General features: G+C 38.9%; 2 protein-coding genes across 2 annotated transcripts; both read left to right on the top strand.

The window, feature by feature from the left end:
• Positions 1-680: 680 nt before the first annotated feature.
• OR2D3 (olfactory receptor family 2 subfamily D member 3) lies at positions 681-2,140 on the top strand (the record flags this gene model as incomplete). Its single annotated transcript, XM_084240196.1, has 1 exon — positions 681-2,140. Exon 1 carries the CDS (start codon positions 1,196-1,198, stop codon positions 2,138-2,140), a length of 945 nt encoding a protein of 314 aa, XP_084096322.1. The 5' UTR covers positions 681-1,195.
• A 10,232-nt stretch (positions 2,141-12,372) lies between these two features.
• On the top strand, positions 12,373-21,784 carry ZNF215 (zinc finger protein 215; the record flags this gene model as incomplete). The annotated part of the gene is given in 6 exon segments (XM_084241473.1): positions 12,373-12,402; positions 12,406-12,772; positions 15,159-15,247; positions 16,205-16,337; positions 16,967-17,059; positions 20,901-21,784. Coding segments are annotated over 6 exon segments (1,596 nt in total).
• Positions 21,785-23,579: the final 1,795 nt, after the last annotated feature.

Genomic DNA, 23,579 nt, shown 5'->3' with positions numbered 1-23,579 from the left:
CTCATATGAGTCTTTCAATTTTATGTTCTAAGCTCTACATGTTTTCCTTCATGGTTTCTTAGAAGACTTTTGTGGTTTCCAAATCTCATCCTATCCAAATATGATAGCAATTTAAGGTGTTGTTTCCTTTGTTAATTGCTTTAGTTTTAATATCTTACTCTTAAATCCAAATAGAATGGTACTTAGTGTATGATATCCTAAGGCTTTATTTTTTAACCCAGCTAGAATTTGTTGTTATTTAAGAAGACAAATTAAGTTTGAAGCCTGAGACTGGTTCACATTTTTCAAGGATATGTTATAATTAAATATGTAGTATTTGAAGTTAGTAGCATAATTTTCTTCATGTCAACAGTCTAAACAATACACACAGTTATTTCCTAACAATAGGTGCATGGTCACTTAGTAAAATCCACATGAATGCTAACATCCTCACATTAACGAAGACGACATTAATAATGCTGTACTCTATAAATAAGTGGCATTGAGAAAGGAGGACTTGGAGGAAAATGAAGAGGAATTGAATTATAGCCAACTAATAAGAATAAAAATATTCCTTACTCAGCAATCAAAAAAGATAAACACATGCAGTTTGCAGCAACATGGATGGAGCTATAAGGGATCATGCTCAGCGAAATAAGCCAGAAAGAAAAAGAAAAATACTGGATGGTCTCACTCATAGCAGGAATTTAGAAAACCTAAATAAGAGACCAGGAAAAAGACTAATCAATGAAAAGTAATAATCAAAATCAACAAGCAACTATAAACCAGAGACACACTTGGGGGGGGGTGGGGATTAGGGAAGGGTGGGGAAAGGAACAACTAGAGCCAAAATAAGGGGGGAGTGCAATTGTATGGGGAATATAACCAAAATGAAAATGCATACATTGTACAAAGATGAAAAATGATGTAAGAATTATATAAAATAAAATATTAAAGAAATAAAAATAAATAATTTTTTTTTAAATTTTTAAAAATTTTAAAAATTTAAAAAAATAAAAAGGAAAAAACAACATTGGGGAAAAAAAGAATAAAAATATTCCATTTAGTATAACTAAAACAAGTTGGTTAGCAAAAATCTAGAAATAACTAACTGGATATCAGTCCTAAATGAGCTTCTTCTACAGGATTTGATGTCATTAAGCACAAAATTTGTTCTTTTGTTTGTGCCAAAACAGGTAAACCTGCATAGATCTCAATGGGAGAAGAAAACCAAACCTTTGTGACTGAGTTTATCTTCCGTGGTCTTTCACAGGACTGGCAGACCCAGATCCTGCTATTTATTCTTTTTCTCATCATTTATCTGTTGACTGTGCTTGGAAATCTGCTCATCATCATACTCATCTTCATGGATTCTCGTCTTCACACCCCCATGTACTTTTTTCTTAGAAATCTCTCCTTCGCAGATCTCTGTTTCTCTACTAGTATTGTCCCTCAAGTGTTGGTCCACTTCCTGGAAAAAAAGAAAAACATTTCTTTTTATGGGTGCATGACACAGATAATTGTCTTCCTTCTAGTTGGGTGTACGGAGTGCGCCCTGCTGGCGGTGATGTCCTATGACCGCTACGTGGCTGTCTGCAAGCCCCTGCACTATTCCACCATCATGACTCAACAAGTGTGTTTCCAGTTGGCCACAGGGTCTTGGGCTAGTGGGGCACTAGTGTCTTTGGTGGATACCACCTTTACTTTCCAACTTCCTTATCGAGGACAGAACATTATCAATCACTACTTTTGTGAACCTCCTGCCCTCCTGAAGCTGGCTTCTGCAAATACTTACAACACAGAAATGGCCATCTTTGCCATGGGGGTGGTCATCCTCTTAGCTCCTGTCTCCCTGATCCTGGTCTCCTACTGGAATATCATCTCCACTGTGATCCGGATGCAGTCGGGGGAGGGCAGGCTCAAGGCTTTCTCTACCTGTGGCTCCCATCTCATTGTTGTCGTCCTCTTCTATGGGTCAGGAATATTCACCTACATGCGGCCAAACTCAAAGACCATAAAAGAACGGGATAAAATGATATCTGTGTTCTATACAGTGTTGACTCCAATGTTGAACCCCATAATTTATAGCCTGAGAAACAAGGATGTCAAAGGGGCTCTTAGGAAACTAGTTGGCAAAAAGTCTTTTTCTCAGAGGCAGTGATCTCTGGGTCTGACTTTTGGAGCAACATCCTAAAAAGAATAAGGATAACATTTCAATAGGAAGTTATAAACTAGATCATTTCAGGAAGAAGCATAAGCATTAAGGGCATGTTCTAGAAACACTCCAATCAAAACAAGAAGACAGGGAGAAACTAAGAGGAGGAAAATTTGGGCTATTTCTTAATTATAAAAAGCATCAAGTGCTATTTTAAAAGAGTTTGTGGTTAATTCAACTAACATAAAAATGCTTTAAGCATGATCATGATTTTTTTTTAAGATTTATCTATTTTTATGCAAGAACCAGGGTACAGGCCAGACATGCAGGAGGGTGAGAGGATTCACCAGAGACAGAGCGGGGAACAGAACAGGCAGATAGACCGAAATACACTGCTGAGGGGAGCAGCAGGCCAGACAGGAGAGGTCTACTTCGCCATGTGGGATTCTTGCTGGTTGGTCGGGATTGAACCCGCACCACAGAGGCTGTGGACAGCCTCACAGCATGGCGCTCAACCACCTGCGCCACCAGGGATGCCCAAGCATGATCATGATTTAATCTAAGGAGTTTAAACTGCATTATCCTAAAGTAACATGTAATATAAGCTGTGTGTATGACTCTCACATCAAAGACACTTCAAGTTTAAATGTTCCAGTTATAAAAGCCTAGGAACATGCTCTGATTAAAACAATCAGCACATCAGAAAGAGTCTTTAATCCTGGGTTTACTTGTGGCCCACAGTATTCCAGCTTGTAAAATGGTACCCGAGGCAATATTTCATGAGGTGTCTTTTCTGAAAGTTCCAGAAAAATGAAATAAGGTATGACCAGGAAAGTGGGGTTGTGGACTTTTTATTTTATTTTGATTACCAAGTCCCCTTCTCCCTTCTCCCTTCCCTTGAAGTCTTTAATCCCTGGTTCACTGCCACTCTCCATAACACACTGCTCCTGTTATCGATCTTGGTTATTTTAATTTTTACATAGAAATGAAAATTTTCAAAAATGCTGCACTCTTAGAATTCATTAATTTCGCATTCTTCCAATCATCATTTCCATGGTCATATCCAAAATATTACCATTACCCATAACTGACATCCTTGTTGCCTAAATTCCAAACTCAGTGAATCCCAAGCAAAATAAAAGGGTTGCTGTTTTAAGGCACTAAGTTTTGAGGTGGTTTGTTAAGTAGGAACCAATAACTGGAACACTGAGAAAATTATGTTCCCATTCATTCCATCTAAATAGATGCCAGTGGGACTTTTTCACATTACCAATAAAAAGTTGCCTACTTGAAGTTCTACCTTTTATGCTATGAAGGGAGAGGGAGCATAAAGGGCCTGAAAACTTCTAAAGAAAAAATATTTAGTACGTTAAAAAGACAATAAAGATGATATATCAATCATCATTCTTATTTACAAGTAAACAAAACCCGAGTATCCATGAATTAAGCATGTTAGAGTCCCACAGTCAGAATCACAGGTGAAAAGCTGCTGAGAAAGGGTCTGACGAGGACATCACTGCCATTTAGCACTAGATGGCGCAGTTTACACCGGTATATGTAACGCACCCAAGCTAGCACAGGCGTTGCTGCTGCTGCTGCTGCTGATTTGCAGAGCCTGGAATTTGTGATGTTGCTTCCTCTGCCAATAACAGAAAAAGAAAGAATTTGTTGATAAACATTACCTTAGTCAGGTAATCAAATTTAACATTAACAGTGTTAATACAGTTTCATAGTATGTACCCTTAAAATGATGGGATTAAATAGCACTTATTTCTGTGCTCTTCCTTCTCCAAAGCCATAACCTCAGTCTAATCATGAGAAAATTCTAATAGATGGGGTTTCTATAAATATATGCCAGTACGCCTCAAAAAGTGTAAAGGTCATTAAAAACAAGTCTGTTAAGTGTCACAGCCCACAGAAGCCTAAGGATACATGCCTACTAAATGTAATGTGGTATCTTGAAAGAAACCCTGGATCAGAAAAGGGAAATCAGGTGAAAAACTACCAAAAAATCTAAGGAAATATGAATAAAGTATGGACTTTAACAATAATAAGTTAGCAATGTTATCTTCTGAATTGTAACAAATGCACATAGTGATGCAAGATATCAATAATAAAGAAAAGCAGGAGGAGGGGCTAGAAGAATTTGCTGTATTCTCAATGTCTCTGTAAAGTAAATCTAAAACTTCTCTAAAAAATTAAGTCTATTTTTTGAAAAGAAAAAAACTAAATCTCCAAGATAACCAGCACAGAAGAGGGAGCAGCAAGTGAGGACTTCAGGCTAGTTCCTAGCCTGAAGCATTTCACAGATGAAATGCTGTTGCGCAATTGAAAATGCTACCAAGGGTCTTCCATTCCCTCCATTCTTTCTTTCCATAGAGGTTTCCTTAACATGGAAATACCTAACACTTGTCCTTGAGCACAGTAAATACACAAAGACCAGAATGCCAGCACCCAGCAATTGAGGAGCTCCCTCTTTCAGAGGTATTTTAAATTAGTGTTATGTGTTTCAGTGTCTCGAGTATTCATTCTATAAAGCCTTCAAGGAGAGAGTCCGTAACTAAAGCCACACACAGCAATGTCTTCAAACACAGGACAAAAGGAATTCAAGTCAGGATAGGAAGTCCTCCCATCTGGTCATGGCATCATTACCCAGAACACAACTGGTACAAATGTTAGTTATCCAGACACTATACCCAATTGCTTATTTGACAGTGCCTCTTAGACATCACAAAATGGCTCAGAGCCAACAAGCAAAAGTTGAACTCATGATCCTCTGCAAACTCTTTTACCTGAACGCAAAACTGAATGAATGAGTGAACAAATAAATCAGTGAAGACGATGCTGAATCTCATTACATACAAGATATTTTCGAAAAAACTGTCATTATTTTTGTTTCAATTAATTGCGAGAGGAGGGGGGTCAGGTAAGAAAGATTTTACCGGATGGGATGAGGAAAGAGGGAAAACCTAACTTGCTCTCTCCCCACCCACTATAAACAAGGCTGGAGCGCGTCTACCCCAGCAGCCTTAGAGCGGTCAGGGAGTCTGTGGTGGGCGGGGCTTGGAGAGGGGCGTGGCTCTTGGGGGCGTGGCTTGCGGAAAGGGGCGTGGCTGGGAAGAGCCCCTCGTTCTACCTGAGTACTCAGGCCGCAGGGGCTTCTGGGGGCGCCTCCCAAACCTGGTGCGCGTGCGCGGGAGCTTGTCGGCGGCGACCCTTGGCATCGGTGAGTCGCGGGACCCGCAGCCAAGTCTGAGGGCCTGTCGCGCTCTAGGCCGCCCCGCCCCGGCGCGGCTACCAGCGACAGACCCTTCGCGGGCGGGAGGCGACCCCCGCGCCTCCTCTCGCTGCTGCTGCTCGGGCGTGACTGAACGCGGCCCGTCTGCGGCGGTGCTGGTGGGTACCTCGCGGGGGCGTGCCCCGGAGAGGCCAGCTTGGGGGTGTCTACGAGAAACGGGCACGTTTCCTGGGCTCCTTAGCAGGTCCCGGATTCCAGCCCCGCGCTTCGGGGGTGGAAGTGTTGTAGGGCAGCCCCGATATGGAACGGGTTGCCTGGCTGTGGGTCCTCACCCGCGCGCTTAAAACGGGCTTATTAATACTCCACTACAGGCACACACAAAAGGTTAATAAAAGGTTTATTTACAAGGGAAAAGGAAAGAAGGAAAATGGACAACTCAGGGAGAAAATAGGGAAATAAAGTCTTTAATGCGTCCTACCCGTTTCTCCGACCTGGAAACCCAAAGGCACTCTCAGAGCTGGCCGGACGCTGCGAGCTGGCGGGGAGCCAAAATGGGGGACCCCCCCCCCCAAAGCCCACATGTCTGCCTTTTATATCAACCTGGCTGCTTAACCCCACCCTCAGGTCCCAGCCACCTTCCCTTTGGTGGTGATGGGATTTGGGGTTCCCAGTGTCTTTGTCTTTGGCCTGGGGTGGGGGTGGAGTCCACAAAGCCTGTATGGAACTAGCTTTAGGACATCCTTTTCCCCCTAACAGGAGAGGGGGGCGCGAGCTGAGACCCCTGGGCAGAGGCAGAGAGGGCTGGGGGGCGGGGGGAGTGGACGGCTGAGGTCTGGCTCCCCTGTGCCCAGCTGGGAGCTTCGCTTCCTGCCGGCCACCCTGACAGTGTGTGGTGGGGACGGTCCCCGGACGCTCAGCCCCGTGTGTTTCTTCATCGGCCGGTTTGGGGATGGCTGGTGTTAATCGCGCATGGAAATGCCAGGTGTGACTGGGCCCATCAACTGGAAAAGAAAATGCAGAAGAGTTCATTTAAATGAGCCTTGCTCTCTCAGGCGTTCTTGGCCACTCCCCCCAAACTGTAAAACTTCCAGGCAGCTTTCTTATTTCAGACGCTTTTTGCAAACTGCTTTTCTTTTTATCTGAGCTAATCTGGGAAGACTCCTTGTCTCAAACCCTTCCTATGACCTATTGAAAAACAACTCTTTTCATAGATACTATTCCTCCCCATAATTAGCTCACGTTCCTTGAAGCTGTAAAATTCTTCAAACTTAGATCACCATCACCGGAGTTTTCCTAATGCCCCTCCACAGGCACTAAGTCACCACTTTCACCCTTCATCCTAAGTCTCCGCCACCTGCAAAGGCACCTGTTCAGTTTCTTAGAGTCTGGAACTTTGTTCCATATTCATTCATCATTTACAGATTATTTAGACTACCCACAGTTGGGACTGAATCTTGGGTCGTCTGTCATCCAAACTCTTCCTCCTGTGAAATCTAGCTTCAATGCTAGCCTACTGTCCTGAAGATCATTGCCAGTTCTCCTAGCTCTGTAATTATTTTCACTGAGCAATTTGTTCGGTTCTATCCTATTAACACTTAGTGTATTTTGTTGCTTTTTTCACTTTCTGTGTTGAATGTTTAATTCATGCCATTCTTGATTATGTAAGTAAGGCTTTGCTATTGCCAGTCATGCTTGATGTGCTCTGTATATTTTGATGTCCGGTGTTTTTAATTGTTAGATATTTTACAATGTACTTTATCTTTTTATCCAAAAGTCATTTTTTAGAAGCAAAATTTGGATTTCAAAGTAGTTGAGACTTTTTTTCTGTTTGGGGTTAACTTGTTTTCATTCTGGTAACAAATATAGTCTGTATCACTCATTTTACTTTTTATTTATTGCGGATTTTTTGGTTGTGTAATAAATTGCAGGGTTTGTAGGCATTCTTTTAAGTGCTTGAATAGAAGCTACATTCTACCTGGTTTTACAGAGAAGACCAAGCCTGTAATATGCGTTGTGTTATTTACTTTCTCCCTTAAGGACTGAGAAAGTTGCCTTAGTATCCCCTTTCTGTTGTGTCATTGTTAATTCAATATTTTGTTTTCTGAGGAGTTTGCTATAAGTATATTTAACTATGTTACTTGGTACATTTAATAACAGCTTTGTTTTCAAGTTGTGCTCTTAGTCATCTCCCCAACTGCCCATCCCCTTCTTACCTACATAGAGATCCTGTGTATTCCTCCCCATAAAAAGTTCTTTCCTAAATAAATTGAATCAACACTCTGAGGAAAACTAAGGCTTTTGGTGTGGATATTGACATTTCAAAGTAAAATCTTAACTCTCATATGTAGGTGATCCACAGCTTGACAGCCAGCTCCCCCACCCAACTAGATCAAGGTGACTGTTAGTAAGATATCCCCTTGGGGTAAATAGCCACCAGGAAGCCAATCTATTCTTATAGCAAAAGGTGAAATTCATATGATAATCTGTAATAATTAACCTAACATTGGATTCTTAAGTGTGAGCAAAAAAATAAGGAAAAAACCCAACATAAATAGAAACCCTGATGACAAAATTAAAGGGAATTTAGGGGACAAAACAAATTAAAATCATCAGAGAAATTTGAAATGATCTTACAACAGCCAAACGAGTGCAGTTCTATAGGAAAAGAATCATCAGTGAACAAGAAAGAGCTCTTAAATTTAAAATATGACTGGTCGAAATATTTTCTTTTTAATTAAATGAACACCTACAAGATCAAGTGAAACAAATCTATAACTCAAATTTTTTTTTAAATTTCAGCAGCTTTCAGAATGACTTCCATGGAGTGAATCTGGGCATAGAGAGGAGATAGTAGGGTGAAGACTGTTGATTTTTATCATATAAGTTCTCATGTGCTAATTGATTGTTTTTCCTTTTGCCATATAGAGTGATTCGCTTTTATTTGAAAAATTCCAAGATTTTAATTTTTTCACCATAAAATTTTGTTCATTACCTTTGCATTTTGGGAAATACTTTTAGATTTTTCTATCATATTGTTACAGGGCAGGGAGAGGTGCACCCCAGACCCTCCAAACCTGCCTATTCTAAATGGGTTCTGCCACCCCCCGCATCAACACAAAAACATATGAGACTTTAATGGGAAGGAACTTTAATACAATTAGGAAACAAGACAGGAAAGGCAAAGAATCTAGTTTCTAAATAAGCACCCAAAGTTGCCCATCCCCTCGTGGGTAAAACTCCATCCAAATGGGATTGGCCCAGAGCAAGGCCCCAAAGCCTGCCACAAGTGTAAAGCATCTTCCAGTGGGGACCCACAGAAAAGGGTCAGAAACAATCAGACAAGCCCGGAAGGAAAAGAGCAAAATCAAAATCAAGATAAAAACCGCCATTGTCACCTCCCCTTGGGTCTCTCACCCACATCTGTGTCACCCAGTCCACTACCAAAAGGCAAGCACAGTTTCTTCACATGTCTCTTGGTCCCATGTGCCTCCTCCAGGTCTCCTTCTGGCTCCATCCTGCTTCCTTCCTCAGTCTCCTCTGCAGCTTCTCCTCTCTCTGCTCAGCTCCCCCCTCCATTTGGGTGGGGCAGGGAACCTGGAACCTCCCCCTTTCCTGGGGACCACCCTGTTACAATATCACTGCTTCAGTGTGCTGTACCTTCTGCTGTTTACTACTTCCAATTAATATTTTAAGTCTGCTAATTCATTTTTATATTTATCTTCATCTTATTCTGTTTTACCAAATGACTTACCCACTACTTCTACTTTGTGTTATTACAGTGTATCCTTTTGAATAAGACAAGTGTCCACCAACTTTATAATCACATTTTTTTATTTTAGAACAATTTAGGTTTATCGAAATATTGAGAAGCTGGTACAGGATTCCTATATACTCTGTACCATTTCCTCCTTTAGTAACAAATTATAGTATATGTGTTACAATTGATAAAATAATATTGAAATATTAATGTTCTTACTGTATTAATATTTTGATTTTTTCCTAATGATTTTTTCCTTAACCTTAATCTCACCCAGAATGTCACATTACATTGCATTGTCATATCCCCTTATGTTCCTCTTGGCTACAAGAGTTTCTCAGGCTTGTTTCTAATGAGGAATACTGGACAACTATTTCATTGGGAGTCCATCCATTGGAATTTATCTGTTCCCCCCCCCCCACATGATTAGACTGGGGTTGGGGAGAATGATCAGAGATAAAATGCTCTTTCCACTACATGATCTCAAGGGTCCTGTCAGTGTGATTTATCATTATTGATGTAACCTTGATCATCTGGCTGAGGTAGTGTTTGTCAGGTTTCCCCACTACAAATTTACTCTTTCTCCTTTCCCAAAGTATGCTCTTTGGAAGGAAATCACTATGCACTCAATGGGTGGAGGGTTATACTTAGAGGAATAAGTACATAAGTGATTTTAAATTCTTCTGCATGGAGCATTTGTCTATTCTTCCTCATTTGTTGATTCAGTCACACATCAGTATAACTTGTGGATATTTTATAGTTTGGATTATAATCTGTTATTACTTTATTCTACTGCTCTAATTATTTCAACGTTGGCCGTTGGGTGCTCTTGCATTTGGTTCCTTGTATGCCTTTGACATGCCCCAATAAATGTTCTGTATTGTTTTGTTTTTGAGCAAGTCTTTCCAGTCCTGTACTGCAGGGTACTCCAGGCTTATCTTGTATATCCCCTGCCCCAGTTGTAAAGTCAGCCATTTCTCCCACAGAGCCCTGGTACCTTTTATTGAAGAATGGCATTAGAAACCAAAATCTGGGAGTTAGGTGTTCTTGCAACTGGGGTATCCTTGCTTCTAGACCCACTCAGCTGACAGAACAAGGAAATATGTGTGTATACTAACCCCTGTATATACTCACATCTGTAGGTATTTTTATTTTCTCTTTTTATTAATTTTTTCCCCTCAGATCATTGTAGTCCCTGTAGCTCTCCCGCCACCATATCTTTAGTTAAACTAAATACAAGTTCATAATGATATCTTCAATTGTAACCATTACCACATGGATCAGTCTAGCCTGTTGTCCTTGGTTATCTGTAAACTCTTACTCAAACATGAGAAACCTGGCTCTTATGAGCTGCATGCAGTTCATTCACTTGTTCATTCCAGCATACTTGGATAGCTGTGTTAGGATAGCTATATTCCATACCTCTGTGGAAATAACTTTATCAACCAGAGTATACTTTCTTTTGCCTCTAGTGTTACAGGTTCTGCTCATTTCCGAACATACAACTTTACAGAAAGTTATATTCCAAAATGTTCTTTTGTCCCAACTCTTCTGAGCATTGTGATCTCTGTATTTACTTCCCCTGTTCTGTTTACTAGTCCTTATGTGAATTGTTGAAAGATCTATTCAGGTGGACATTACCAATAGATGAGGACAGGAAATACTTTTGTCCACACACTTTTGGTCAATCAGTAAGATCTAACAAGCTGACATAAGTTTTGTGTATGATAATCTTTTGTGTGCTTACCATCTCCTAAGAAGTGAAGAATGTTCTTTTAATCCCTATAACTCAGATAGGTATTGTTATATCCATTTTGCAGTTGAGAAAACTCAAGTGTTGGTTAAATAAATTTGCTGAAGTTCATACACATAATAATAACTGGTATTTATTGATATCAATATGACTTGGAAGCATGTACTCTTAGCCACTGTATATTACCTCTAGCAGGGTTTCTTGGCCTTAGAATTATTGACATTTGGGGCTGGATAATTCTGGTATAAGGGGTGTGTCATGCACTATAGTGTGTTTAGCAGCATCCCTAGCTTCCACTGTTAAATGCCAGTAACAGCTCCCATTTGTGGCAATCAAAACTGTCTCTGGATATTGCCAAATTTTTCCTGGTGGCAAATTTGCAGCTGTGAACTAATGGCCTAGAGGCTAATAATAAACATGACCCCTGAATATATGGACTGTGAGTAATATAGAAAGCTGTATCTGAATTTCCCTGAACGTGATGACTTTCATAATTAGGCAAGCCTTTCAGGGAACCCTGAGAACTTGTGCTCCCAGAATTGCCAGAGAGGTATTGGCTGCTATGGGATGGCTTTTCAGTGAGAATGCTTTCCACCCTGTGTAGGGCACTCTCATCTTGCATTTGAACTTTACTGTGAGGATTCCCACGAAGAAAAATGCCAGTTACCCCTCTGTTAGCAAACTGTTTTCTGTTCAACAGAAACATATTTGACTGATGGCAAATATGATATGGTAGCTTTGTGAGTCTAAATGTTTAGTAGAGCCTGTATTATCCAGGTGAGGTTTGGCAGACAGGCCCAGAATGAGTTCTACCAATATGAAAATTTTGATTATTGTGATCAGAGAATGTACTCTATGACATCCCTAAAATGAAGTGACTCACAGATACATGTTCTTACGTTTTTAAAATAATTGTCTCTTACCTTAATTTTAGTGCTTTTACCAGTTTTATTCATTTTATTGGTATTTTAATAAGAATTTGGGAAGAGGTTTTTTAGGTATATCTAATATGATGCCTTAGTTTTAAAACAAGAATGATTTGTCTGTACAAGAGAAATCTAATTGCAGTTAAATTATAAAATTTTCCTTAACCAAATAACTATTTAATTTATCTTTTTTTGAGATTTGTTTGTCTTTTTGAGAGGTAACTGGGGTACAGGGACAGAGTATTTTTCTGTTCTAAAGAAGGAAAACATGCATGGCATGTTTTATTTTTCTTATTTTTCTTAGATAATTTTAATAATATTGTACTATTTTGTCAGCAGTGTACTAATACATATTCATTATCAAAATACAGGTCTTTTTTTTTTTTAGCTTCTCAGATACCTGAATATTGGTTTTGTGTCTGTAATTCCTAGAACTGATCTCCTACATAATTCGGCTGAATCATCACACTGCATATATATGATACATAATTGCTTAACTCAAACCTGAGAATTTGAATCCTGATAAGACAAATTTGAACTACAGTGGGAATTCTACCTAGGAAGATGCAGCCTTTGAATAAACTGATGGCTATCTGAAAACCTCAAAATCTGACTCCTTCTGAACAAAATGAGATTCTGAGAGCAAATATGTTTTGGCAGCAGGAGAACACCCCAGTCATGGAGACATGTGATTCTGAGACCTGTCGTCGAAAATTTAGACATTTCCAGTATTTGGAAGGATCTGGGCCTCAGGAAGCCCTGAGCCAACTTTGGGAGCTCTGTCTTCAGTGGCTGAGACCAGAGATTCATACAAAGAAGCAGATCCTAGAACTGTTGGTGCTAGAACAGTTCCTGACAATTCTCCCTGAAGAGGTCAGAGTTTGGGTGAATTTACAACATCCAAAGAACACCAAAGAAGTGGTTACCCTCTTGGGGGATGTGATTGAAATGCATAAAGACAAAGGTGGGTATATAGAAAACTGGAGGTAGCATAGTTGACCCTTCCTATATAAGGAGCAATTATCCTTTTCTGAGGCTAGAAGGTATCAAGGGCCAGATCATAAAGATCTTTAGTATATTAGGAAGCCTGAGCTTTAGTCCATAGGCAATAGAGACAAACAACGAGATCTCACAGTTTAGAGTTTAATGATTTGGTTTGCCTTTAAAAAATATGTTGGTATCAGTGGAACAGGGGTCAACAGCTGAAGCAAGGCTAAATATTTTTGGAAATTTCAGAAATAAACTTTTAACTGGAGCATGGCCATTTGTTTATATTTACAGTTGCTTTCATGCCATGACCAGAATTCATTAGTTCTAACAAAGATTATATTCATTGCAAAGCCTAAACTATTTGCTATTTGGCTCTTTACAGAAAAAAATGTGTCACCTTTCTAATGTGGGCTCTGAAAACAGGAAAACCAGGTAGCAGACTATTGTATATTTGTCTATTGGATATTTGACAAGAAATTGATGGGACAGTGGTGATTACGGTTACTGTGGCATATTTAGTCTTTATCTTAAAAACGAATAAAGCACTGAGCAAAAGAAGAAAAACAGATAAGCAGGTAGAAAAGAGTAATCAAGATCAAAGACTCAGGAAAGATGGTGTTTTGAGCTAAGAAAATTTTTAGGAAGTGAATGTTCAACTATGATGTAACAAATGTTCCTGTTAAGATGAATATTGGAAATAATTTATTGAAATTGTTGATTATGAAGCAATTATTAAGCTTTATTTTGAACAGTTTTGGAGATGAAGTTGAGAGGCTGTTTATTTGTAGTGAGTTGTATTTCTCTCCTGTTGCTCGTAAACTGGGTAGCATAAAGCAATATGAATGTATTATCAGATAGGCTTATTGATCAGTCTACTGGGTCAAGGAAGAAATCACAAGGGAAATTAAAGATTGAGGCTTTTATGTAATAACATGATTCTCAGGCTTCATACTTTCAAGTCATTAAAAGTTAAAGGTGGCTATAGAAACAATTTAGGCTTGTCAACTCTTTTTTTCATGAGCATTCTGAAATCAGTAACTATTATTATACAAAAGAAATTAAACATTAAAAATACAGTCTTAAAAACTGAATGAAATTTAATGTTATAGCAAACTTAACTACATAGTTTCTATTTTTTCTTATATCACCTTGAATCAATAAAGCATAATCATTGGTCCATAGTTTGGCATTTGGGGATCATTGGTGTAACTGATGAATCTTGGCAAAACCTTAGGAATGTAATTCTTGGGTTACTTCTCATCAAAGGACTGGAGAAGAGAATTGGTTGCCGCTCATTTTATGTCCTGAAGGAGTCAGTTCAGTGTGGCCAGACTACCTAAGTTTGTGTATAGTGTAACGCAGAGCAAAACAGAGGAAACAACCCTAGAATAGAATTAATGTATGTAAGGCAGGGATTGGTTGGATAAAACTCAATAGAATTATAGCCGGTGGTGGCTAAGTTAGGCTTTAATTAGGACAGGATTGATTATTTTTGTAATCTATTGTAATCATACATGAGGCTTCAAAATAGTATGTTGGCTCTGTTGATGGAAATAATCACCACTGTGGTGAGGAAAGGTTAATAATGAAGCTTTATTTTTAGCTTCAAAAGTGAGGTCAACCCCAGGGAACAGTACCCCAAAAATTTCTAGTCAGCTGCTCCTGCTCTTCTGAGGTGTGGTTACAGGTTGTATACCATTGTGGAAAGTGGGCTGTTTATTGTAGAGCATATTAATTACTCTATAACAAAGTACTTGTTTTAGAAGTAAATGGTAATTTTCTAATATCCTTAGGTAAAAATAAGAGGTAGGTAACTGCATTGTATACATTTAGGGACTATCTCTGTGGTCAGAGGCAATCTATGCATTAGAAACTCAAGAATTAGGTCAGGTCACAAAATCTTAAAGAATGTCTCTCATGAACATAATAGGTCTGGTAAAAAAAAAATCCCATTGTTTATGCTCAGCAGCGGCAACAGAGTGCAGGGGTTTGGAATTGTAGTGTGCTCGGTCTTTGGGCTACAAGGAGTCTTCACAGCCAAACTGTTCTATTTTTGTTGACGCTGGTCTACGCAGCTCTTTCTATGCCCAATTTGATTTCTGCTTATTTTCTTCCATAACCCTCTTATCTCTGATCCAGTAGTTCTCAACTCCTGGTAGAATATCAGAATCCCTTCTACAGCTTTTTAAAAATGAAAGATCTGGACCCCACCCCTGGATATTCTGAGTGTTGGTAGGGACTGATATTTTTCAGAGTTCTAAAGATGGTTCCTATGAATAGCATGTTAAGACTACTATAATCATTAAAAGTTTCTCCAGGGAAAAAACTTGTCTCATTAATGTTTTGCTTCATTTTCTCAGGTATGCCCTGCAAGGATTCTGTCCTGCTCCAGAAAGGGTACATTAAAGAGGAGGAAATGGAAACTGACTCACCAACAGGCAAATTGCAGGTGAATTAGGTGCCACTCTACTGTCTTTTTTTTTGGTCTTTGTACTGCTACCAAATAATTTACGCACATGAGACATCTTCTCCCACAGGATAGTGAATCTTTTAGTTGGTCATATATGCTTTGGAAAATACTTTATCTTTGTATATTCTCTATACCTTGATTCTATCATGATTATAGATGATAATTGAAGCTGTAGAAATTACATTTACCCAAAGAATGCTCAGGATTAAAAGTGAATGGGAAAAAGGGCAGAATCCTGAGCAATCTCACTTTGTAGACAGGAGTAGAAGAAACTTCAAAGGATACTGAAAAGAAGTAGCCAAAGTAATAGAAGAAAATGTGATGTCACTGACAGTAAAGGATGAGGATATTTGAAGGAGAAATCCTTTAAAGATTCAGTAAAATAGCATGGGTAGTGTATTCCCTTATCGTGGAAATAACAAATGCGTGGGAGTAGAATCTAGGTTACAGAGGGAGAAGGTAAGGAAAAAGGCAAAATTAACAGACTGCTAATTCATGGAGACTGGCTCTGAGGTAGAGCAAGGGAAGAGATGTATTTGCTTATATTTTTATTGAGGTAATATTGGTTTACAACACAGTGTAATTCAGAGGCACAGGATCACATTTTCTCAGATGCATGTCACCATGCCAAACCTATTACTGTGGTGTATTTTTGGTATATATTTAATGTGATAAAAGGTGCAATAATAACAAGGTTGAGAATGCTGGCCAGGAAAGTGCAACAATTAATGGCTTGAAAGCCCTTATAAGACAGGAGGGGATTTATTCATTAGTGAGTATTTATGTAGATAGAGCCCAGTATGCCCAGACACTATTCTAAAGGCTGGGCATATTGTTGTATATTCACGTCATCCACCCTGTCCTTTCCAAATCAATTTCTTAGCTGGTAATATTTTGGGGAATGACCTGTGACTGAAAAGGAACTTAATGTTTTAGGAACCCGTGACATTCAAAGATGTGGTTGTGGAGTTCAGCAAAGAAGAGTGGAGGCAACTGGACCCTGCTGTAAAGAATCTATACAAGGAGGTGATGCTGGAGAACTATAGGAACCTGAATTCACTGCATAAAGGTGGCTTCTGTGTGTTTACCTAATCTGCCTTTGGTGCTCTCTTCATCTACTGTAAAAAACTATAGCACTGCTGAAGTGATTAGGGGTATTTGGGTTGGCTTAGGTTTCCTAGTATCCTTTGGGCACAATAGCAGATTTTCCTGCTACATCTGATTGAAAGTTCTTTCAGATGTGAAGTTAGAAATACACAGGTCTGCGGTGATTTCTGGCCTTATCTTTCAGCAGCTCTTAGACTACTGCATTGTTGGGATGGAATTCCTTTATTTATTTATTTTTTGGGGGGGTCTTTTTTCCTTTATTTTTTTTTTAAGATTTATTTTAGTTATACATACAAGAGCTGGGGTATAGGCCAGAGGTGGATGGGGGTAGGGGGGTGAGAAGATTCACTAGAGATAGAGTGAGAAGCAGAACAGGTGGATTGACTGAAATACACTGTGGAGGGGAGCAGCAGGTGAGACAGGAGAAGTCTGCTGTGCCATGTGGGTCATGCTGCTGATAGCTTCATAGTGCTGAGACTTAACCCCTTGTGTCACCCAGGAGGCCCATTTGGGATGGAATTCTTGTCCCTATAAAATATCTGGAATGTCATGCTTGCTGGTTAACTGTTTTTTCATTTTCTGCATGAACAGAATATCAACCTTCCAAAGCAGCTGAGATCTCCAAGTTGGAAAATAAGAAAAAAGAATGGATGGAGCAAGAAATCCCAAGAACAACTGATTTTGGTAAGAACCAGTCAGATAAGAGATATTTGTAAGAAGCTCTTGTTTCTTTTTTTTTTTTTTTTAAGATTGATTTATTTATGCATACGACACCTGGGGTGTAGGCCAGAGGCGCAGGGGGTGAGAGGATTCACCAGAGACTGAGTGGGGAACAGAATAGGCGGACTGATGAAACACACTGCTGAGGGGAGCAGCGGGCGAGACAGGAGAGGTCTGCCAGGACATGTGGGACCCTCACCAGCCAGCTGAGATCAAACCTGCGCTGCGGAGGCTGCGGACAGTTTTACAGTGCTGCATGCAACTGCCTGCGCCACCAGGGGAGGCCCAAGAAGCTCTTGTTTCTTAACATATACCTTATACAATCCAACTTTGAGATGATAGCTGAGAAGTGACAACAAAACCACCTAAACTTTGAAGGAAAAAAAAGTCATCATTGTTTTTGGTTTAAATTCTTTTTCTTATGTGAATAGGTAAAATAGTGCTGTGGGTTAATAGCCCAGACACTTGACTTAAAGCTGTGTAGCCTGGGGCTGTTTCCTTATCTGTTGCAAAGTAATAATATCAATAGTAGCATACTCCATGTTACTGTGAGGATTAAATGAGTTGATTTGTGCAGCACACTTAGAATAGTGCCTGGCTATGGTGAGTGCTATATAAAAAAACACTAGCTTTCTTGACATTAAATCATACTTTTTCTTTTAAAGAAAACAAACAGCTCTTCTTTGTATTAGTGACTTTAGTAATCTTCCATTTTCATTCTTTTACTGTAGAACTCCTTGTTCCATAATATCCTACTTTCATCATAATTTCTTTGTTCTTGTTAACATTTTTTTGAGATTAAAATTATTATTGCTCATATAAATTTTAGTAAGTATAAAAAGTATGAAGAGGAATATAACTCACCCTATTACCTCACTACCTAGCACTGTAAAATATTAACATTTTGGTTTATTTTCTGCAGTCATTTTCTTTAATATGTTGTGTCTCTAGCTTGCGCAGATTACTTTTTTCCAAAAGCAGGTTTATCAGGAGCAAGTCATTGTATATTCTGCTCTTCTCAAAGAAATGGAACATAATGAACAATTACCTTTTTCACTAGAATAGTGAAAAACATGGTTCTCATTCACATGTAACATTCCATCATATTCATATATCATAATACCGCTAACCCTTCCTGCCTACTGACATGTAGGTTGTTGCCAATTTTATAGGCATATCTGATGATTTCCAAAGGATACCTTTTTAGAAGATGAACTTCATCTATACATATATTTAACTGCCTTTTTACTAATGCTCTGTTTACAGAAAGGTTATACCACTTCATACGCTTACTAATAATGAGTATTGTTTTATTACTGTTTATGATTACCCTAGCAAACGCTAGGTATTGTTCACCTGAAATCTTTATTAAACAGGCAAATTACTCTATAACTTCCTGTTTTAGGCAATTCTTCCCCTCAGTTTCCTTTGGATCCCATTTCTATTTTACTTCTTTCATTTACATTTACCCCACTTCTGCTCATCTTCCTACTAGCTTTTTAAGTTTTGAGGTCATTACTGAAATGCCCCTTCATTTACTCTATTTCTCACCCCTTTGTTATAACCAAGCTTCTGCCTTGTTAAATACATTCCCTCACTTGAGACCCCCATCTCATTATGGCATCAAGCTTGAAGCACATGATATCATCATCTAAATAAAGCTCAGGTATGGAAGTGGTTGTTTTCTTTGTGAAGGCCTGAGAATTAAAGGAACATGTTATCTTCCTACACACTCCTATGTGCTCATGTGAGGCAGAGGGGAAAAGTGCAGTGGATACTCCCATTTTGTTCCGAGACACCTCCCTGGGATATCCTGACACTCACTATTCTGGTTACTGGGTACAGTACTCTATGTGATCATTTCTGCTAGAGATTGACTAACTTTGACTGAATTGATGTTCCTGGCAAAGTTGGGTGTATCAGTGGGGATGCTTTGAGGTGTTAATTCATAAAATAAATTAATAGCACCTCAGGACAGATCAGGTATGAGAGAGAGAGAATAACTCACTCATGATCCCTTCATGGCCTCTAGTGTAAATATTCACAGAAAACAACTCGTTGAAAAAAATGAGGACATTAAGAGGGTTCTTTGCACACAGAAAATGATATCCTAGTCTCTCACTTTTTGAGTTGGAAGAGTTCAGGAGAGTCAAGTGGAGTTGTCCTGAAAACTGGTAAAAACAGGGATTGATGCTCTATGTGAAACTGCAAAGCTGAAGCTGTAATTTGCCCACTGATAAAGTGTGGAAGATAGAATCATTAGAGAGCCCTAAAGTTGTGTGGGAAAGGAGAAAGGAAAGTTCATTAAATTTAGTGTTTAAAAAATTTCTGAAATACACACCATGCTCAGTAATTTGTACAAAGGCTAAGTGAAAATGGAATTTTGAGATGGGAAGTGGGAATTTATTAAATGAAACAAACTGGAGAAAGGTGAAAAAAGAGAATCCATCCTTAATCAGAACAGGTAAAGTTTTGAGTTCTTGGAAAGACATAGAAAAATATCATAGTACTGTTAGAATCAGGAGTGATTTTTAATCCAGAAAGAGGATGATTTCCTTGCTACTGTATATTGCAGTTCTACCAACCTTTGTTAAATAAGGGAGTAACCACAGTTGTATGGGAAATAGGGGCCCTATGATTTCAAGGTTGCTTTTTTAAGATTTATTTAGTTATACATACAAGAACTGGGGTATAGGCCAGAGGTGTAGGGATTCCCCAAAGACAGAGTGGGGAGCAGAACAGGCAGACTGACTGAAGTACACTGTAGAGGGGAGCAGCGGGCAAGTCAGGATAGGTCTGCTATACCATGTGGGTAGCTCCCTGGCGGGGATCAAACTCGAGCTGCAGTGGCTGCGGACAGCTTCACAGTGCTGCGTCTTAACCCTTTGTGCCACCAGGGAGGCCCAATATGCTTCTAAAGATAAAATTAAACTGGTAATTTAAGAGGGGTTATTTATTGTTATTTATTATTGGTGAACAGCTTGGGTTAAAGGAAACATGATCTTAAAGAAAGGAAGATTAGGTGTAACCTTCTCAGACTTGTTATGAATCAGTGATATGTCACCCCACCCCACTTCATATACTAATCTTGTACCCACACCTTAAGTATTCTTGTTGCAGAAATAAATTCTGGCCTTCTACCCAGGCAACGGAAGAACAAGCGGTACTTCAGGAATGGTGAGGTCAGGAGAAGCTTTATTAGTCATGCGTGAGGTCCCAGACCTGGGTAGCTCTTTAAGGTCTGAGCCCCTGTCTAGAGACAAAGGTTTCTTTTATACACAACCGTCTTACATTGATAACATTGGCTAGCAAGTACAACTATCTGCTGTAAAACTCCTAGACGAAGGGGAAAAGATACAGCCATTCGGGGATGTCGGATGTCGTTTGAGAGAGAAATCAGCTTGGCTGGCTGTCCAACCTTGTTAAAATGTAACCTCGTTTAGATAAGCTAAAACTTAGATGGAAAGCTCTCTAAGGAAAGATTTGTTAAGTAAGCAAACTTCTTATTTACACTTGCATTGGATTATTTACTGCACCAGGCCTCAGACCCTTTAGCAGGGAGCCGGAAGGATTTATTTGCTTAGCAGTTCCTTTTCATTTTTAGTATTCTTGAGTAGCTCTCCTCATTATTCATGATCTCCTAATCCCCCTTTACCCATTTATTTCTTCTGTAGTTCTTTTCTAATCTCACCTCTCATTTCAGTTCTGTATTTAAGATTCATAAAATCTATGTGTACCCTATATGGTTTAGCCTCCCTTTACTAATTAAGCAATTACCCTTCTTCTGGTTTTTGTTTCTTTTTAGCTAGAGAGACAATTTCAGAAAAACAAGATTCATTTCCAAAGCTGAGAATTTCTGGACAAGACTCACCTTATCAAGTGGTTATGACGAGACTGACCAAAAGTGAACACCCTTTTTTAGCAGCCTGGAAGAGTGATGATTGGTTTTATAGGAACCAGAAACGCTGGGATATAGATTTGCCACAAGGAGCTTTCATTCATAAGACAAATTACACTAATGAGGGAAACTTTGAATGTAGTGAAAATAAGAAAAGTTTTGATGTTAACACAGTTAACTCGATTTTTGACACTCAAGAGGAGATTTGTATGAGAAAGGAGTCCCCAGAGTGTGTTCAGTTTAAAACTCATGTCAGATTTAATTTACATTCAAAAGGTAAGAAACATTCAGATGATAATGAATCTGCAAGTACCGTGAGCCTGAGTACAGATAAGCAGCACCCAAAAAGTCACACCTCAATGAATTCCTTTGCATGTTTTCAGTGTGGGAAAGCCTTCAGCCGGGGTTCATCTCTTATTCGACATCAAATCATTCACACAGGAGAGAAACCCTACAAATGCAGTGAATGTGGGAGATTCTTCAACCGACGTACAAACCTTACTAAACATCAGAATATTCATACTGAGGCAAACGCTTACAAAGGCAATAAAAGTGAAGAAATGCTCAGTATGAGTGAAGACATTAATAACAATTCAAGACTGCATTCTAGAGATAGTCCCTATGAATGTAGTAACTGTGGGAAATCATTCAACCGGAGCTCCTCCCTTATTCGACATCAGATGATTCATACAGGAGAGAAACCATTCAAATGTAAGGAATGTGAGAAAGCCTTCAACCGGAGATCAAACCTTATGAAACACCAAAAACTTCATTCTCGAGAAGTCCTGTAGCAACCAGAAATGCAGGATTGCAGGAGGTTGTTTAACAACAGTCAGGTTGTTTAACTTCAGTCAGGTTGCAGGAGTTGTTTAACATCCATGAATTTATATTGAATTCTATGAATATGGTGAATATAAGAAAACACTTGTTAGTCTTTAGTTGATAAGACACAATTAATATTAGAGAAAAATCTGTTGTTGGATCAAAATCTGTTGTTGGATAAAAGTCTTTTCCAGACTTCCAAATGAAGCCACGAGGGCCTGGAATTAAGCAATGGTTTGCGCCTATCAACTAGTCTGATATTCGTTATCTTTTCCTGTTTAATAACTGGGACCTAGGTATTCATATCTTCACTTGACACATTGATGAAGATTAGGGAGCCAGACAATACCCTTGGAGTTGATATTTAATGAAATTCAGAACTTCCAGTCCTTGTAAGATCATGAGAAACCAGTATCTCAGTAATATCGGAGACACTTCTAAGGACTGAACTCTAAATTAATGGCAGGAGGCAGTGACATGAAATTACTCCACTCCTGATAATACCCTTGGTTGTCCTTGTGTTGAGTGGGGGACTGGAATTAGAAGAGGGATTTCAACTGCAGTGGTAGGTGGATGTGTTTATATGAATATTCCTGAAAATGCATTTTGGGATCTAGGCTGAAAAGACATTCATAGTGTTAGGACTATCAGTTATCCCAAACATCAGCAAGTCAATAAATTGCACTATTGATGCAATGGAACTGCCTCTTCTGTATGCTACTTAAGAACTACAAAGGATTCCTGAGTCAAGAAGCTTATCTTGCCCAAAATGTTCTTACTGGAGACATTCCTAGTGAATGAAGTTTTTTTGTCAAGAGTTTATACCCTATTCAAAAGTAGAAAAGGGAAACTGGAGTGAACCCTTATGATGAGTTAATAAATGTGAAAAATTCTTGTGTGTGCATGTGTTCATCTTTTACATCACAATACAAGATGCATTAGTAAACAGACTACACCAATAATTGATGTGGAGAGTCACATAAATGTACGGCAGTTTTAGAGGATCTGGACCACAGAAAATTCTGACTGCAAGAAATTCTTGAAGTGTAGTTCATTCATTCATCAAAGCCATTATTGACATGTTTAGTATAATGGATTTTAACATTCTCATTTTCTCTAGTATTTCACTTCTTTAATATTTTAATTTTGGGTGATTAAAAGATAAAAGGACTTTTTTCATTTTTTAATCTTTTTTTCTCAACAGCTATTTTGGTCTAGCTAAAATTCTTTTTTTTCCTCCTAAATCTCCTAGCTTTCCAAAAATAAATGACCTATACAATATCTTCTAAGTTACCTAAGTTAAACATATGTTGCTTCAAATAATACCTCTTTGGAGTACATTTAAAATTTAGTTCTTAGAGAATCTTTTCAGCCAGTAACATCCCTGTCTTTTTCCATCAATATATTTGTTTGAATTTTACCAGACATTCAAGGACAGATAAGGTGAAAGAAGAGTGGAAATTAGCTATAGTTTGTGTGTGATGGAGATTAAGGAGGTGATAAAGGAAAAATAAGGAGTGTAAAGGTATGGAGGGACAAGGGCATACAAGTTCAGGAAATAGAAGTTCTACATTAGAATATAGCATTGAAAAAGAACAGAGCAGGAATATATAGTGGTTATGCTAGAGAGAGGCTCGCAAAGGCCAGACCACAAAAACATTGTTAGCCACCTTAGATGCTTGGACTTCATCCTAAGATAAGGGCAAAAACTAAAATTCTTGTTAGCTCCACAATTCTTAGTGCTCTGAAAGTGCTGAGTTAAAT

This window comes from Talpa europaea (genome assembly GCF_964194135.1).
Source record: "Talpa europaea genome assembly, chromosome: 1".
NCBI lineage: Eukaryota > Metazoa > Chordata > Mammalia > Eulipotyphla > Talpidae > Talpa > Talpa europaea.
The sequence above is the reverse complement of the archived record's forward strand: the minus strand, read 5'-3'. Positions and strand labels throughout refer to the sequence as shown.